Raw genomic sequence first — 18,417 nt, 5'->3', positions numbered from 1 at the left:
CTAGGTGACCTAAACTGGGACATGCTTAACACCCTGGCCATCCTACAATATAAGCTTGATGCCCTCAATCTCACACAAATTATCAATGAACCTACCAGGTACAACCCCAAATCCGTAAACACGGGCACCCTCATAGATGTCATCCTAACTAACTTGCCCTCCAAATACACCTCTGCTGTTTTCAATCAAGATCACAGCGATCACTGCCTCATTGCCTGCATCCGTAATGGTTCTGCGACCAAACGACCACCCCTCATCACTCTCAAACGCTCCCTAAAACACTTCTGCGAGCAGGCCATTCTAATCGACCGGGCCGGGGTATCCTGGGATGACATTGACCGCAACCCGTCAGTAGATGATGCCTGGCTATTCTTTAAAAGTGCCTTCCTCACCATCTTAAATAAGCATGCCCCACTCAAAAAAATGTAGAACTAGGAATAGATATAGTCCTTGGTTCACTCCAGACCGGACTGCCCTTGACCAGCACAAAAACATCCTGTTGCGTTCTGCATTAGCATCAAATAGCACCCGTGATATGAAACTTTTCAGGGAAGTTAGGAACAAATATACACAGGCAGTAAGAAATGCTAAGGCTAGCTTTTTGAAACAGAAATTTGCATCCTGTAGTACTAACTCAAAAAAGTTCTGGGACACTGTAAAGTCCATGGAGAATAAGAGCACCTCCTCCCAGCTGCCCACTGCAATGAGACTAGGAAACACTGTTACCATCGATAAATCCACTATAATAGAGAATTTCAATAAGCATTTCTCTACGGCTGGCCATGCTTTCCAGCTGGCTACCCCTACCCCGGTCAACTGCCTGGCACCCCCCACAGCAACACGCCAATGCCCCCACCATTTCTCCTTCACCCAAATCCAGATAGCTGATGTTCTGAAAGAGCTGCAAAATCTGGATCCAAACAAATCAGCAATCTGGACACTCTCTTTCTAAAATGATCTGCCGAAATTGTTGCAACCCCTATTACTAACCTGTTCAACCTCTCTTTCGTATCATCTGAGATTCCCAAAGATCGGAAAGCTGCCGCGGTCATCCCCCTCTTCAAAGGGGGTGACACTCTAGACCCAAACTGCTACAGACCTATATCTATCCTACCCTGTCTTTCTAAGGCCTTCGAAAGCCAAGTTAACAAACAGATTACTGACCATTTCGAATCCCACCGTACCTTCTCCGCTATGCAATCTGGTTTCAGAGCTGGTCATGGGTGCACCTCAGCCACGCTTAAGGTCCTAAACAATATCATAACCGCCATCGATAAGAGACAATACTGTGCAGCCGTATTCAGCGACCTGGCCAAGGCTTTTGACTCTGTCAATCACCACATTCTTATTGGCAGACTCGACAGCCTTGGTTTCTCAAATGATTGCCTCGCCTGGTTTACCAACTACTTCTCTGATAGAGTTCAGTGTGTCAAATCGGAGGGCCTGTTGTTCGGACATCTGGCAGTCTCTATGGGTGTGCCACAGGGTTCAATTCTTGAGCTGACTCTCTTCTCTGTATACATCAATGATGTTGCGCTTGCTGCTGGTGATTCTCTGATCCACCTTTACGCAGACGACCCCATTCTGTAAACTTCTGGCCCCTCTTTGGACACTGTGTTAACCTCTTGAGAATATCCTACCACTGGGGGCGCCACAGCGCATTTTGGAAAAAATTCGTTCCCATTTTCAACGGCCTACTAATCAAACTCAGAAGCTAGGACATGCATATACTGAGGGATTCTGAATTGTGGACTCGACTTCACAGCCTTGCCTGAAATTCACAACGTGAAAAATCGATCATTGAGCACTTTCTAGTGCTTCCACTAGATGTCCCCAGTCTTTACAAAGTGTTTTGAGGCTTCTACTGTCGAAACTCAGTGAAGGAGACGCTGTGGCAATTGGTCACAGTAGGAGGGTCATCAGCATTGTGACGTCGGCGGCCGTGTCTACCCCCACTTTTGGAAACGTTTTGAAACACAATGAAATCGTCCCACTCGAATCTTATTGGCTCTCTTGTTGAAACAGGCCCTGAAGATTAATGTTATACAACGTTTGACATGTTTGAACGAACCTAAAGGAGGGAAAAAGGTAATTTTTCGTAAGCCAAGTCCCGCGCCCGACGGAGCATTTGGATACAGCCTTCGGACGCGCTAACAACAGCAAGCTAATGGAACATAAAGGATGGACTTTTTCGACCGAAAATACATTTGTCGTGGACCTGGGATTCCTGGAAGTGCTTTCTGATGAAGACAACTAAAGGTGAGGGATTATTGACAATATTATACAAGATCAGATGTGATTTGCGATTGATCCAAGATGGCGCCGAGCTAGGTTTTCTAGCTCATTTTCTGAGTATCGCATCCCCTTTTATCTCAAAGTGTGATTACCCTGTAAAGTTAATTTAAAATCTGTTATGACGGGTGTTTTCAAGAGATATTCATCTATAAATCTTAGATTGACAATATAAAATAAAAAAATCGTTTTCGAATAGTAATTTATGAAATTGTAGCACTGTTTCCCGGGACGCATTTTATGGGAAAATAGTTAGTCAACGTCAGGTGCCGATGTAAAATGCTGTTTTTATATAGAAATATGACCTTTATTGAACAAAAGAATGCATGCTGTGTGTAACATGATGTCCTAGGTGTGTCATCTGATGAAGTTTGTAAAAGGTTAGTGCTGCATTTAGCTGTTTTTTGGTTATATGTGATGCATGAGCTTGGTCGGAAAATTCAAATGATGCTACTTTTACCATGTACTCCTCTAACATAATCTAATGTTGTGCTTTTCCTGTAAAACCTTTTTGAAATCGGACGACGAGGGTCGATTCAAGAGAGGTGTATCTATAAAACGATATGAGACAGTCCTATATTTGAAAAAAAAAATATTGAATTTCGTTATGCTAATGTCGCTAGGAGTTTTCGCTGGAAAATGATCCCGCTAACGGGATGAGACGCTCAAGAGGTTTTAACTAACCTCCAGACGAGCTTCAATTCCATACAACACTACTTCCATGGCCTCCAACTGCTCTTAAATGCAAGTAAAACTAAATGCATGCTATTCAATCGATCACTGCCCGCACCTGCTCGCCCGTCCAGCATCACTGCTATGGACGACTCTGACTTAATACGTGGACAACTACAAATACCTGGGTGTCTGGTTAGACTGTAAAGTCTCCTTCCAGAGTCACATTAAGCATCTCCAATCCAAAATTAAATCTAGAATCGGCTTCCTATATCACAACAAAGCATCCTTCACTCATGCTGCCAAACATACCCTCGTAAAACTGACCATCCTACCGATCCTCGACTTCGGCGATGTCATCTATAAAATAGCCTCCAACACTCTACTCAACAAACTGGATGCAGTCTATAACAGTGCCATCCGTTTTGTCACCAAAGCCCCATACACTACCCACCATTGCGACCTGGTCGCTCTCGTTGGTTGGCCCTCGCTTCATACTTGTCGCCAAACCCACTGGCTACAGGTTATCTAAAGGTCTCTGCTAGGTAAAGCCCCGCCTTCTCAGATCACTGGTCACCATAGCAGCGCCCACTCGTAGCACACGCTCCAGCAGGTATATCTCACTGGTCACCCCCAAAGCCTATTCCTCCTTTGGTCATCTTTCCTTCCAGTTCTCTGCTGTCAATGACTGGAACGAACTGCAAAAATCTCTGAAGCTGGAGAATCATATCTCCCTCACTAGCTTTAAGCACCAGCTGTCAGAGCAGCTCACAGATCACTGCACCTGTACATAGATGGGCTGTTTACAGATGGGCTATCTACCTACCTCATCCCCATACTGTATTTATTTATGTATCTTGCTCCTTTGCACCCCAGTATCTCTACTTGCACATTCATCTTCTGCACATCTACCATTCCAGTGTTTAATTGCTATATTGTAATTACTTCGCCACCATGGCCTATTTATTGCCCTAACTTACCTCATTTGCACTCACTGTATATAGACTTTTTGTTTTCTTTTGTTCTACTGTATTATTGACTGTATGTTTTGTTTATTCCTGTTGTAACTCTGTGTTGTATGTATCGAATTGCTATGCTTTATCTTGGCCAGGTCGCAGTTGCAAATGAGAACTTGTTCTCAACTAGCCTACCTGGTTAAATAAAGGTGAAATAAAAAAATATAAAAAATTCATACCCATTGACTTATTACACATTTTGTTGTGTTACAGCCTGAAATCGAAATGGATTAAATGTATTTTTCTCTCACCCATCTACACACAATACTCCATAATTACAAATTGAAAACATGTTTTTTATAAATGTTTGCTCAATTATTGAATATTAAATAAAGAAATATCTCATGTACATATGTATTCACACCCCTTTGCTATGACACTCCAAATTGAGCTCAGGTGCATCCAATTTCCCTTGATCATCCTTGAGATGTCGCTACAACTGGATTTGGTGTCCACCTGTGGCCAATTCCATTGTTTGGACATGATTTAGAAAGAAACACACCTGTCTATATAAAAGGTTCCACAGTTGACAATGCATGTCAGAGCAGAAACTAGATCTCCAAGATAGAATTGTGATGAGGCATATATCTGAGGAAGGGTATAGAACAATTTCTAGAGTGTTGAAAGTTTCCAAAAGCACAGTGGTCTCCATCATTGGGAAACTGAAAAAATATGGACCTACCCAGACTCTGCCTACAGCTGGCTGTCCGATCAAACTGAGCAACCGGGCAAGAAGGACCTTGGTCAGGGAGGTGACCAAGAACCCAATGACCACTGACAGAACTACAGAGTTCCTTGGCTGAGATGGGAGAACATGCCAGAAGGACAACAGTCTTTACAGCACTTCACCAATCTGGGCATTATAGGAGTAGCCAGAGAGAAGCCACTCCTGAGAAAAAGACACATGACAGCATGCCTAGAGTTTGCAAAAAGGCAAGTGAAAAACTCTGAGATGTGGTCTGATGAGACAAAAATGTAACTCTTTGGCCTAAATACAAAGCGCTATGTCTGGAAAAAGCCAGGCACAGCTCACCACCCGTCTTACACCATCACTACTGGGTGATGTGCTATGGGGATGTTTTTCAGTGGCAGGGCCTGGGACACTGGTAAGGATAGAGGAAACATTTAATGGAGCCAAATACAGGCAAATCCCTGATGAGAACCCGCTTCAGAGTGCAAACAACCCTAGATGGGTGAAGGCGAAGATTTACATTCCTACAGGACAATGACACCAAGCATACAGACAAACCAGAATGTTTAAGTCCTTGAATGGCCTCGCAAAAGCCCAGACTTGAATCCCATTGAAAATCTTTGGAAACTTAACAAAGCCTGAGAAAATCTGCAAGGAAGAATGGGAGAAAATCCCCAGATCAAGACATACAAAAGCTGTAATCGACGCCAAATGTGCTTCTACAAAGTATTGACTCAGGGGTGTGAATATTTATGTTTCATTTTCAATACATTTGCAAAAATGTCTAAACATGTTTTCACTGTCATTTTGGGGTATTGTGTGTAGATGGTTGAGATTTTTATTTTATTTAATATATTTTAATTTCAAGGTTGTAACACAACAACATTTAGAATATGTTATACTTTCCGAAGGCACTGTATCACAGTGCAGTGTATCACAGTGGTGTATACACCCATAACTTTAATACTTTGGAGAAAAGATGTGAAATAGATTTTAGTGAATATTGCCAGTCATTATTAATGAAATCCTTATTGGTAACATCAGAAACAGCTCAGTTTTATACTATCTAAATTGTTAAATGGCTGGTCTTGTATACATTCAGTGTTACTTATACAATCCTGTTGTCTTAATGCAAAGGTTATCTGATGACTATGACAGTATCTTTACATTGAAGTACAGTTTCATCTATTGAATAAAACTAATCTTTTCATATAAAGGGTATACAATATTCAAGAACATTTTGCAGTTTATAGAAATACATACTATACTAACAGTATACTGTTTTAATTCATTTTAGCTTAAAAATACCAGATACAATACTGTACATCAATTGAAACTACAACAGTAAAAAAATCCTAGCTCAATATGTGGCACATCAAGATGAGTTCAATGTAATTCAGTTTGAACATACAGTAATAAAATGGTCCATACCTTTTACTATACAGTTTCTATTGATTTCCTTGAAATTCCTGTCACAAGTACACTTGTAGGATCCTTTAGTGTTTGTACAATAGTGAGCACATGTGTCAAACTCAAGACACTCATTGATTTCTGAGGAGAAAATGAAAAACATGTTCATTCAGTTACTGTACTGCACATGGAAACAGTTAAGCTGCCATACCTCGCAAATCAGAAATGTCAGTTAATGTTGATATTGCCCTAACCTATAGGATTTGAGGATACCTATTGTATAATGAAATTAAAATAAAAAATACTGTAAAAAAAGTGGGATTTGCACTAGATTGGACAGTTGCAATGTCAACATTTGATATCATAAAAATGTATGAAAACAAAAATGTGCTATTTGTTCTTAATTTAAGGATTAGACATAAGGTTAGCAGTGTGGCTAAATTCAGGGTTAAGGTTAGGTTTAAAATCTGATGTTATGACTTTGTGGCTGTGCCACCTAGAGACTACCCTGCAGAGCTGCCTACCAGTAATGCCAACCTGCTAAAAAAAACAACTATTGCTGTTAACACTGGTTCAGTTTTCACATGTTGATCTCAGTTACTTAGTCATATTCAGAGTAACAGTCAGCTGATGTGATGACAACATGCATAGGAAGTCTAGGTTTAAATGGGCCTTGGTTATCTTTCAGAAAGCAGAGTCTTAACCCATTCCCGAAAGTGGAAATTACAACTTGAGTATTTAGTTACTCTCCCCCTTAATAGAATAATCAATAACCAATGAGCACAAAAGCAATAACTAGGAGGCAAAAGCCAGGTTTAGAGTTCAATTTATAATCGCAGATATCGTTATCTCCAACTAAATTATGCAAAACTTAGCTACTCAATCCGTAATTACTTAAGCTCATTGAAACTGGATGGCTTACTACATTATCTGTAAGTGAAAGCTACTAAGATACTATAAACACCTACTTGGAGATAAATATATTAAAGGAATCGGTGTCCGCAAGGAAAAACTAGAAAGCAATATGTTATGTATATTGTTCATTAACCACGGCTACATTATGTACATATTTAACCATATTAGTTAAATGTATATATTTTTTAATGTGTTAAAGAATGCCATTTATTATTACAGTAACGTTTTTCTGTCTAATTAAACAGTGAGGGGAAAACCAGGCCGTACAGTACCTTCACACTGGGCAGTCTTCAGATTCCTCCTGAAGCCAGATTTGCACTGACATATTGCATTTGTGTTTGTCTGATTGCAAATTGCATCCTCCCCACATGGGTTTGTTTTCTTTCCACATATGTCTCCATTGGAAGCTACAGTCGAAGACAATGTGATTGCACATGAAAACACATTTCCATCCATCGAATATACTTGCAAAAAGTTGTTCCATTGATGTGTGGAAGCCAGGTGAAGATCAACTTTCTTCAAACAAACATAAAACTCAGCAAATTTGGGTCATGTATTGCCATAAATGTTCTGACATCATCTAACATTTGGATCTAGCAGAAGAATATAGCAGAAGAGCCCTAGACTATCTCACGGATCAAGTTCCTCCCTAGAAACATTTAATACTTCCATCTAAACAGCAGGATATTGATCTGTGTGACACACAAAACACACACACATACAGGCCTTGCAGTCCTGCTCGTCCGATCCCCCGTCCCCACAGTCATTGAAGAGGTCACACTGCAGCTGGGCTGGGATGCATCGCTGGGTACTGCAGGTGAACTCTGCCTTCCCACACCGTCTGGGTCTGCCAGACACCACCTCTGCTTTGGGACGCACACAGAAGCCAAACACACATCAGGCTGCATCGGCAACAGAGAAGGCATTTGCATGAAAGGATGAGTGGTACTCTGAGATATCTTTATATGATGTGATGTGGAGTTTGTAGGGATATCAAAGGAACTTGACTAATACAACATTGTTGCTGTTGTCGCACTGATAGGATTAGGAATAATGTTTTATTGGAATATACAATTTCCTTAGTTCAACATTCTTGATTATGAAAAATGTAATGTAATTTGAACTGTAGCTGGTGTAAACTCACCACATTCCTCCTCATCCGAGTTATCCCCACAGTCATCAACCTTGTTACACAGTTGGTCAGGGCGCAGACACACACGGTCATTTCTGCATCGGTGTGGCCGTGTGGGGGGACAGGAAAGTTTGGCTGGAGGGGAGAAGAATAACACAAGTATTGCAGACAGTCAAATACATTTTAGTTCATTCAACATAGTCCATTCTAATCTATTAAAATTATTCCATTGTAGTCCATTCTACAAAGTCCATTCTAGTCCATTCAACAGTATCCACCATTTCAAACATGAATATGACCTTGCATAGAGTTATAATAAAATATCCATCAAAGATCTAAGTTGTTATTTCAACCCACCACACATCTCTGTGTCCTCGTCTGAGTTGTCTCCACAGTCGTCCTTGCCATCACACACCCACGCATGGAGCTTGCATAAGGTGTTGTTGCAAATGAACTCATCAGGACGACAGAAGAAGATGCCTGAAATTACAAACGGAAGGTTAACAGTAGTGCTATGGGCTTTCTTTCACAAGGTTGTCTTATAGCTAGGTTTTTCCATTTCGTTCTAAACTTCTATTCAATAGCATTGTGCTATCACTATAGTGTCTGTATGAAAGAACGTTCTTGTTAGCAAAGTGACCTTTGCTTAGTCAGAATATGACAAATTCTTGGTACACCTTTCACAGTAAAACACATGGCTAGAATGGTGATTGCTATGCTACTAGCCATGTGTTATGTGTGAGTTTCAACACCCCTTGTTGCTGACATGGTACTATGAAGGAAGAAAAGCGAATGTGTATACCATATTGACAGGCATGTAATCTGTATTACAGTGTTCCAGTAAACATGCTCAACTCTACCCATAGTTGCAATCAATGTTCCCTCTAAACTGCGCGCGTGCGCACATTTCGTCCTGGACTGCCGCACAGAAGAAATGCCATGCAAATACGCAAGAGATTGAACTTCACTCAGTTCGCCCCATAGTTTGCACTATAGACCAAAACAAATCTAACTTTGCAAGATTGAGTCTGTGATTTTATTGTAGGCAGAGCCAGAGTGCAATGGAGTATAATTTTATTAGTGGTTGTGTTCTTTCAATCATGTGTGAGTGAATGCGCTTTTCAGATGACTTCAGATCAGAGCGCAGAGCCGTTTGCGTGCACATTCTGTTGATATTCTTTGCAAGTTAGCGAGTTATTAGCCCAGTTATAGATAAGTATAGGTCAGCAATACTGCTTCCTACAAGAGCACAAAACGTGTAGACTATATTTCAAGCTATTTTTGAAAAGCCAGTCAGGTAAAAGCTTATGGGGCAGTGTTGTATTTTAAGACAGGCTTGAATATGGAAATAACCCAATAGGCAGAGGGGTAGCCTACATTGTCTAATTCTCTGTATGGTAAAAAATAAATCAAATCAAATGTTATTTTATTTGTCACATACATATGGTTAGCAGATGTTGATGCGAGTGTAGCGAAATGCTTGTGCTTCTAGTTCCAATAGTGCAGTAATATCTAACAAGTAGTCTAACAATTCCCCAACATATACCTAATACACACAACTCTAAAGAGGTGAATGAGAATATGTACATATAAATATATGGATGAGCGATGGCCGAGCGGCATAGGCAAGGTGCAATAGATGGAATAAAATACAGTATATACATGTGATATGAGTAATGAAAGATATGTAAACATAAAAGTGGCATTATTTAGAGTGCAGTGTATAAAGTGACTACTGATCCATTTATTAAAGTGGCCAGTGATTGGGTCTCAATGTAGGCAGCAACCTCTCTGAGTTAGTGATTGCTGTTTAACAGTCTGATGGCCTTGAGATAGAAGCTCTTTTTCAGTCTCTCGGTCCCAGCTTTGATGCACCTGTACTGACCTCGCCTTCTGGATGGTAGCGGTGTGAACAGGCAGTGGCTCGGGTGGTTGATGTCCTTGATGATCTTTTTGGACTTCTTGTGACATTGGGTGCTGTAGGTGTCATAGAGGGCAGGTAGTCTGCCCCCGGTGATGCGTTGTGCAGACCGCACCACCCTCTGGAGAGCCTTGAGAGGGTGGTGTAGTTGCCTTACCAGGCTGTGATACAGCACAACAGGAGGATCTCGATTGTGCATCTGTAAAAGTTTGTCAGGGTTTCAGGTGACAAGCCAAATTTCTTCAACCTCCTGAGGTTGAAGATGCGCTGTTGCACCTTCTTCACCACACTGTCTGTGTGAGTGGACCATTTCAGTTTGTCTGTGATGTGTACACGGAGGAACTTAAAACTTTCCACCTTCTCCACTGCTGTCCCCTCGATGTGGATAGGGGGGTGCTCCCTCTGCGGTTTCCTAAAGTCCACAATCATCTCCTTTGTTTTGTTGAGTGAGCGGTTGTTTTCCTGACACCACACTCCGAGTGCCCTCACCTCCTCCCTGTAGGCTGTCTCGTTGTCGTTGGTAATCAAGCCCACTACTGTTGTGTCATCTGCAAACTTGATGATTGAGTTGGAGGACTGCATGGCCACGCAGTCGTGGGTGAACAGGGAGTACAGGAGGGGGCTGAGCACGCACCATTGTGGGGCCCCAGTGTTGAGAGTTAGCAAAGTGGAGATGTTATTTTCTACCTTCACCACCTGGGGACGGTCCGTCAGAAAGTCCAGGACCCAATTGCACAGGGCGGGGTTGTGACCCAGGGCCTCATGCTTGATGATGAGCTTGGAGGGTACTATGGTGTTGAATGCTGAGCTGTAGTCAATGAACAGGATTCTTACATAGGTATTTATTTTTTCCAGATGGGATAGGGCAGTGTGCAGTGTGATGGCGACTGCGTCATCTGTGGACCTGTTGGGGCGGTATGCAAACTGAAGTGGGTCTAGGGTGGCCGGTAAGGTGGAGGTGATATGATCCTTGACTAGTCTCTCAAAGCACTTCATGATGACAGAAGTGAGTGCTACGGGGCGGCAGTCATTTAGTTCAGTTATATTTGTCTTCTTGGGTACAGGAACAATTGTAGCCATCTTGAAGCATGTGGGGACAATAGACTGAGATAGGGGACGATTGAATATGTCCATAAACACACCAGCCAGCTTGTCTGAGCATGCTTTGAGGACGCGTCTAGGTATGCCGTCTGTGCCAGCAGCCTTGTCAGGGTTAACACGTTTAAATGTTTTTCTCACGTCAGCCACGGTGATGGACGGATGGGGGGGGCGCAGTCCTTGTTAGCGGGCCGTGACGGTGGCACTGTATTATCCACAAAGCGGGCAAAGAAGGTGTTTAGTTTGTCTGGAAGCGTGACGTCGGTGTCCGTGACGTGGCTGGATTTCTTTTTGTAGTCTGTGATTTCCTGTAGACCCTGCCATATACGTCTCGTGTCTGAGCCGTTGAGTTGTGACTCCACCTTGTCCCTGTTCTGGCATTTCACTTGTTTGATTGCCTTGCGGAAGGAATAGCTACACTGTTTATATTCAGACATATTCCCAGACCTCTTTCCATGGTTAAATGCGGTGGTTCGTGCTTTCAGTTTTGCACAAATGCCGCCCTCCATCCACGGTTTCTGGTTAGGGTAGGTTTTAATAGTCACAGTGGGTACAACATCTCCGATGCACTTCTTAATAAACGCACTCACTGAGTCAACGTATAGGTCTATGTTGTTCTCTGAGGCTGATCAGAACATATTCCAGTCCACTTGATCAAAACAATCTTGAAGCGTGGCTTCCGATTGGTCGGACCAGCATTTAATGGTTCTCGTCACTGTTACATCCTGCTTGAGTTTCTGCCTATAAGACGGAAGGAGCAAGATGGCATCGTGGTCGGATTTGCCGAAGGGAGGGCTTTGTATGCATCGCGGAAGTTAGAGTAGCAGTGGTCGAGGGTATTGCCCATGCACATAGTGCAAGCAATACGCTGGAAGAATTTAGGTTGATTTAAATTTGCTTTGTTAATATCCCCACTACAATAAATGCAGCCTCAGGATGTATGGTTTCCAGTTTGCATACAGTCCTGTGAATTTCCTTGACGGCTGTCTTGGTGTCTGCTTGAGGGGGAATGTACACAGCTGTGACTATAACTGACGACAATTCTCTTGGTAGGTAAAATGGCCGGCACTTGATTGTAAGGAATTATAGATCGGGTGAGCAGAAGGACTTAAGGTCCTGTATGTTGTTATGATTACACCATGCGTCGTTAATCATAAAGTATACACCACCACCCTTCCTTTTCCCAGAGAGGTGTTTATCTCTGTCAGCGCGATGCATGGAGAAGCTCAGTGGCTGAACCGATTCCGACAACGTATCGCGAGAGAGCCATGTTTCCATGAAACAGAGAATGTTACATTCTCTGGAAGGCAACCCTTGCTCGAATTTCGTCTACCTTGTTGTCAAGAGACTGGACATTGGCTTTTAGTATACTATATGTAAGAAATAATACATAAAAAACAAAATGCTGCATAGTTTCCTAAGAACTCAAAGTGAGGCAACCATCTGTAATTCATTTTATTTTGTAAAGTGGTTTCTTGCATCATACAACACAATACAATGTAACAATGTTACAGTCACCTATTTGGCCCATGGTGTTACAGACCAAGTAAAAAAATCCTTCATTAATGTCAAGCCCTTCATAATATAAATATATAATGCAATGTACGCCTGCATTGAACACCACATATAGGCTACTGTAGGCTATATCATAGAAATCAAAAGCTATTTCCATGTGAAAATGTTATGGGTTTTGCTCCATTGGTTTTGTTGGTAGGCCTACGTTATGCTCAAATAGCCTATTGGCTACTGTCTAAAACTGTAAGGGTACAGCCTCAGCGATTATATGTAAAGCTCGCCGAAAGTTGCACAAAATTCTCAGAGTGTTCAAGTTTCCGCTCACTAGACAAAAATTTGCTCAGTGCCCCACATTTCTTTAGGGAATATTGGTTGCAATTGAATATTTGTTCAATTTTCTTTTACAGGTAACATGTCCTATTATAACACACACTGGCTGTATACGTTTCAGCTTGTGTGTGTGTGTGTGTGTGTGTGTGTGTGTGTGTGTGTGTAACACCTGAAAGGCATGTTTCTACTGTAGTAGGACATGTTGCCTGTAAATTTAAATAAAATGAAAACAGACCTGTATGGAAAAACAACTACTTCCTAAGAGGACACAGTTTCCACCCCATCTCTCAAAGTTTCAACTGCAACTGAATCAAATTAGCTCTGACTAGTCCCGTTGTCATTTCTAATACCTGTCCAACTCTGGCTGCAGTTAAAGTTTTGTAGTACATTGATATGTGAAGTGAGTTTGCCAGCCCCTGTCGTACCTTGACTGCAGTTCTCCTCATCACTATGGTCCACACAGTCAAACACGTCGTCACAGCACCATCTCCGTGGGATACAGTGGGCGTGGTTCAGACACAAGTACTCATCTTCCTTGCACTCCTTCACGCAGCCCGCCTGTCGACATGGCAACACAAAACACGTAAGCAGCGTTATACACTATTAAATGTCCAACACAGTCAAGCCATTCTCAGTGAAAAAAGTTTGATACAAGTGTCTTCAATCACATCCTTTTTTATACTGTTAGGAATTCACCTTACACAGGGCACCAAATTATGTAGGGATGATCCTTACAAATAGGACAATCCCTACAAATGCTTCATACCGTGTGGGAAGATCAGCTACAGCACTGGAAAAAAATCATTGTTTTTTCTTCTTATCTCTGCCGTTTTACGTAAATAAGCTAAAGAAAGCTACAGTAAGTGAGTTATAGATTGATTGATATCGGACGAGGTTAAAGTACCAAGCAGAGCCACACCCACCTCATCTGATCCGTCCAGACAGTTGTCCTGTCCATCACATCTCAGACTGGCCGAGACACAGCCTCCACTGGCACACACATACTCATTTAGGGAGCAAGAGGGGAGCACTGGAAACACCCAGATCAGAGATAGAGAGCTTTATTGAGCGCACACACTCCACAACATAATAATATAAAACCCATCATTCACAGCATGAGTGGGGCCGGTTTGTATGTGGTCTGCACACTGTTGTGAATTCGTGAAAAATTAAACGCTACAACCCATTGTTTCTGTCCAAACCAGCGGTGCTGGACTTTGAACAGATCTTAGGTCTAAATATGTCGTCTTCCCTCAGGCTAGAGCATGCTGTGTGCTGCCTACTGCTGTGCTAAAACCCACTCACGCAATCATCACCATTGGGGCTTTCGGATGAGGTTATGAGCCATGTTGCAATTACCACCAAGTGGGTTAACCCCATTGGCACAATGTGTAACGGTGTATTCAGACCCCTTGACTTTTTTCATTTTTTTTTTAGGTTACAGCCTTATTCTAAAATTGATTAAATTGCTGATGTTTTATTCTCATCAATATACACACAATACCCCATAATGACAAAGCAAAAAAACGTTTTTTAAAATATTTTGCTAATTAAAAAAAACGGAAAAATCACATTTACATTTAAGTATTCAGACCCTTTACTCAGTACTTTGTTTAAGCACCTTTGGCAGCAATTACAGCCTCGAGTCTTCTTGGGTATGACGCTACAAGTTTGTTCCACCTGTATTTGGGGAGTTTCTCCTATTCTTCTCTGCAGATACTCTCAAGCTATGTCAGGTTGGATGGGGAGCGAGATGTTCGATCGGGTTCAAGTCCAGGCTCTGGCTGAGCCACTCAAGGACATTCAGAGACTTGTCCCGAAGCCACTCTTGCGTTGTCTTGGCTGTGTGCTTAGGGGTCATTGTCCTGTTGGAAGGTGATCCTTCGCCCCAGTCTGAGGTCCTGAGCGCTCTGAAGCAGGTTTTCATCAAGGACCTCTCTGTTCTTTGCTCCGTTCATCTTTGCCTCGATCCTGACTAGTCTCCCAGCCCCTGCTGCTGAAAAACATCCCCAAAGCATGATGCTGCCACTACAATGCTTCACCATAGTAATGATGCCAGGTTTCCTCCAGACATGACGCTTGGTATTCAGGCCAAAGAGTTCAATTTTTGTTTCATCAGACCAGAGAATCTTGTTTCTCATGGCCTGAGAGTCTGTAGGTGCCTTTTGGCATACTCCAAGCGGGCTGTCATGTGCCTTTTACTGAGGAGTAGCTTCCGTCTGGCCACTTAACAATAAAGGCCTGATTGGTGGAGTGCTGCAGAAATGGTTGTCCTTCTGGAAGTTTCTCCCATCTCCACAGAGAAACTCTAGAGCTCTGTCAAAGTGACCATCGGGTTCTTGGTCACCTCTATGACCAAGGCCCTTTGCCCCCTATTGCTCAGTTTGGCCGGGCAGCCAGCTCTAGGAAGAGTCTTGGTGGTTCCAAACTTCTTACATTTAAGAATGATGGAGGCCACTGTGTTCTTGGGGACCTTCAATGCTGCAGACATTTTTTAGTACCCTTCCCCAGATCTGTGCCTCGACACAATCCTGTCTCGCAGCACTATGGACAATTCCTTCGACCTCATGGCTTGGTTTTTCTCTGACATGCACTGTCAACTGTGGGACCTTATATAGACAGGTGTGTGCCTTTCCAAATCATGTCCAATCAATTGAATTTACCACAGGTGGACTCCAATCAAGTTGTAGAAATATCTCAAGGATGATCAGTGGAAACAGGATGCACTTGAGCTAAATTTCGAGTCTCATAGCAAATAAGGTATTTCTGTTTTTTATTTTTTATATTTTAGCAAAAACATGTTTTCGCTTCGTCATTATGGGGTATTGTGTGTAGATTGCTGAGGCCATTTTTAGATTTAATCAATTTTAGAATAAGGCTGTAACGTAACAAAATGTGGAAAAAGTCAAGGGGTCTGAATACTTTCCGAAGGCGCCGTATTGCTTGCAATATGTCTGCTTTAGAGGGACAAGCAAAAGCCATGAAAACATTTGTTTAGTAGGTAAAAGTGTTTAAAACATGTTGGCTCACCATTCTTTTTTTTAAGAACATGGAGAACCAGCTAAAGAATGATCAATAGCAGAGTTTTGGCACAGGTACACCCAAATAGTCCTATTCCTAATGGCGCGACGCGTATGATGTTTGTCTTTCATGACAGCGACCCAGCTTCTTTCCCTGCCCTGCTATTCGCTAAAATACCAAAAAGTACAAATCTCTTGGCGAGGTTGCTAGGTGTTTTTAGCAAACTCTAAACTTTTATTCGATTAAAAAAAATGTTTGGGGGGGGGGACTCGCTTGCATCACTTTTTGAAGTGTTTTTATCCGTTATACAGTTCATTATGTTCTTATGGCTTTACTGTGGGTAAAAACACATGGCGTATAGAATTGCAACTGTATTTAATTACAAGTGACACAGAAAGCAGCCTTGGCAATTCTACTGCTTGTACCTTGTAACTATCATAGGAGGTAAAGCACCCCACTCCACACCAAAATGTCCTCATCTTACCCTACTCCCCATAAAAAAGTCCAGAAAAACTCTAACTTTGTCTTGTTTTTCAACCAAAGAATATAAACTACAACAGTCCATGTTACCGCAGGAGCTTGTGGTACTCAGCTTTTTAACAACTACTTCAATTTTACATTAAAATGTTTTTTTTGGGGGGGAAAAGTGACCTTTTTACCTTGTTTTCCTCGTATACCGTACCTGTCCCCTGGCAGTTCCTCTCGTCCTCTCCTGTCTTGCAATCCTCTTGGCCATCACAGAGCCACTTGAGGGAGATGCAGAGGTTATTGAGACACTGGAACTGGTCCTCAGCACACCGAGCCTCACAGTCCTTCTGTAGAGAGATATAAAGGACAAGAAGCTCACATTTAGACGTTCCAATTTTTATACAGTATACAGTATGGTAATACTTTCTTTGAAAGGTACCTTCACTAGGACTTAATAGCTCATTTATAACCCATGCATAACACTTTCATTGACAATTTTAATGCTTTTTATGTGCAGGATGGCAGGTTATTGCCGGGCATTGACACCCATTGAGTCTTCATTGCCTGTTTAGTCAGTTTTAGGTAAGAATAGGGTGGACAAAATAACTCGTTTTTTTTACAAGAGAAATCATGCATAGCATACTACTTTTTAAACTACATTTGGTCTCCCGAGTGGCGCAGTGGTCTAAGGCACTGCATCACAGTGGTTGAGGCGTCACTACAGACACCCTGGTTCGATTCCAGGCTGTATCACAACACAGTCCCATAGGGCGGCGCACAATTGCCCTAGCGTTATCCGGGTTTGGCCGGTGTAGGCCGTCATTGTAAATAAGAATTTGTTCTTAACTGACTTGCCTTTTTAAATAAAGGTTAACTAAAAAAATCATATATTCAGTTTGACCCAGAATGATGTCATTGGGACCACACACAATAATGTGTTAAGAGAGGTTGCTCTTGGAGGGGATTACTCATACTGTATGCTGTAATTGCCGTGGGGGTATTTAACAGAGCAATAAATTACAAGGCATAATAAATTAGTAATTCCATGGCTCTCTCTCCTCAGCCATCACACAATGGAAACCTGAATATTTTCTATTGATTGGCTCATATTTCATGAATAGCTCACGCTTAAAAAAAAAATTACATTCCACAAAACAGGTCCATAATTCCCATGCATGCCTAGTTAATTTTGTATTTTTGGTTAGTAAACCAGTTTGCATAATTGTTCACACATTTGCATAACAGAACAAACATAAAATGTCTCTCTATTAGGACATTGTCATCCATAATATTATCGTCTGCGTTCCAATAAAATTCAGAATATTTTACGATTTGAATATCATAATGCCATCAAATACTATTTGCAATTCAATATGCATCCCTTATAAAACATTCACATTTATGAAAGAAAAAGCAAGATAGAAACATAAGGTTAAGATTAATAAGGGTCAATTCACTCAAATAAGATTATTCAAGAGGTTGTGACTCACACAGTTTACAGGCTATAACATGCTATTTACAGGCTACATTATGGGCTGTTTTTAAATGACAACAGGGATCACTGACCTCGTCTGAATTATCAGGGCAATCATAGTCTCCATCGCAGCGGAATCGAGCGGAGATGCAGTCCCCGTTAGCACAGGCAAAGTCCTTGTGGTTACAGGTCACTGGCTCTGAGTCAAGGGAGAGGACAAGGACATCACTACACTTGAAATAGAAATGACATAGGAGTCGGGCCCTCAAACACGATATACGCTCCACCACATAACTTTAATTAGACTAGTTACACAACGACGCCATCCAAGGATGGATCTTCATCATTTTCTACAAGGCCCTAGTACTCCCTAACAAGTGATGTCCATTATAGACTACTTAAAGACTATATATATACTATGTGTGTTATAGGCTAGGCTATATAGACTATTTACACTTGAAA

At 41.8% G+C, this 18,417-nt stretch overlaps 1 protein-coding gene across 1 annotated transcript in view; it reads right to left on the bottom strand.

Annotated features, from left to right (window-relative positions):
• Positions 1 to 18,417, bottom strand: part of LOC115156297 (low-density lipoprotein receptor-related protein 1B-like) — a 575,728-nt gene that overhangs the window by 32,474 nt on the left and 524,837 nt on the right. Inside the window, exons 68-76 of the mRNA XM_029703749.1 lie at positions 18,048 to 18,154; positions 16,696 to 16,828; positions 13,916 to 14,022; positions 13,418 to 13,550; positions 8,486 to 8,608; positions 8,141 to 8,263; positions 7,719 to 7,862; positions 7,269 to 7,403; positions 6,103 to 6,222 (exon numbers count right to left, since the gene is read on the bottom strand). Of these exons, the coding sequence (XP_029559609.1) occupies positions 6,103 to 6,222; positions 7,269 to 7,403; positions 7,719 to 7,862; positions 8,141 to 8,263; positions 8,486 to 8,608; positions 13,418 to 13,550; positions 13,916 to 14,022; positions 16,696 to 16,828; positions 18,048 to 18,154 (1,125 nt within the window). The remainder of the gene's footprint in view (positions 1 to 6,102; positions 6,223 to 7,268; positions 7,404 to 7,718; positions 7,863 to 8,140; positions 8,264 to 8,485; positions 8,609 to 13,417; positions 13,551 to 13,915; positions 14,023 to 16,695; positions 16,829 to 18,047; positions 18,155 to 18,417) is intronic.

Source organism: Salmo trutta, chromosome 20 (assembly GCF_901001165.1).
Source record: "Salmo trutta chromosome 20, fSalTru1.1, whole genome shotgun sequence".
In the NCBI taxonomy this organism is placed as follows: domain Eukaryota; kingdom Metazoa; phylum Chordata; class Actinopteri; order Salmoniformes; family Salmonidae; genus Salmo; species Salmo trutta.
The sequence above is the reverse complement of the archived record's forward strand: the minus strand, read 5'-3'. Positions and strand labels throughout refer to the sequence as shown.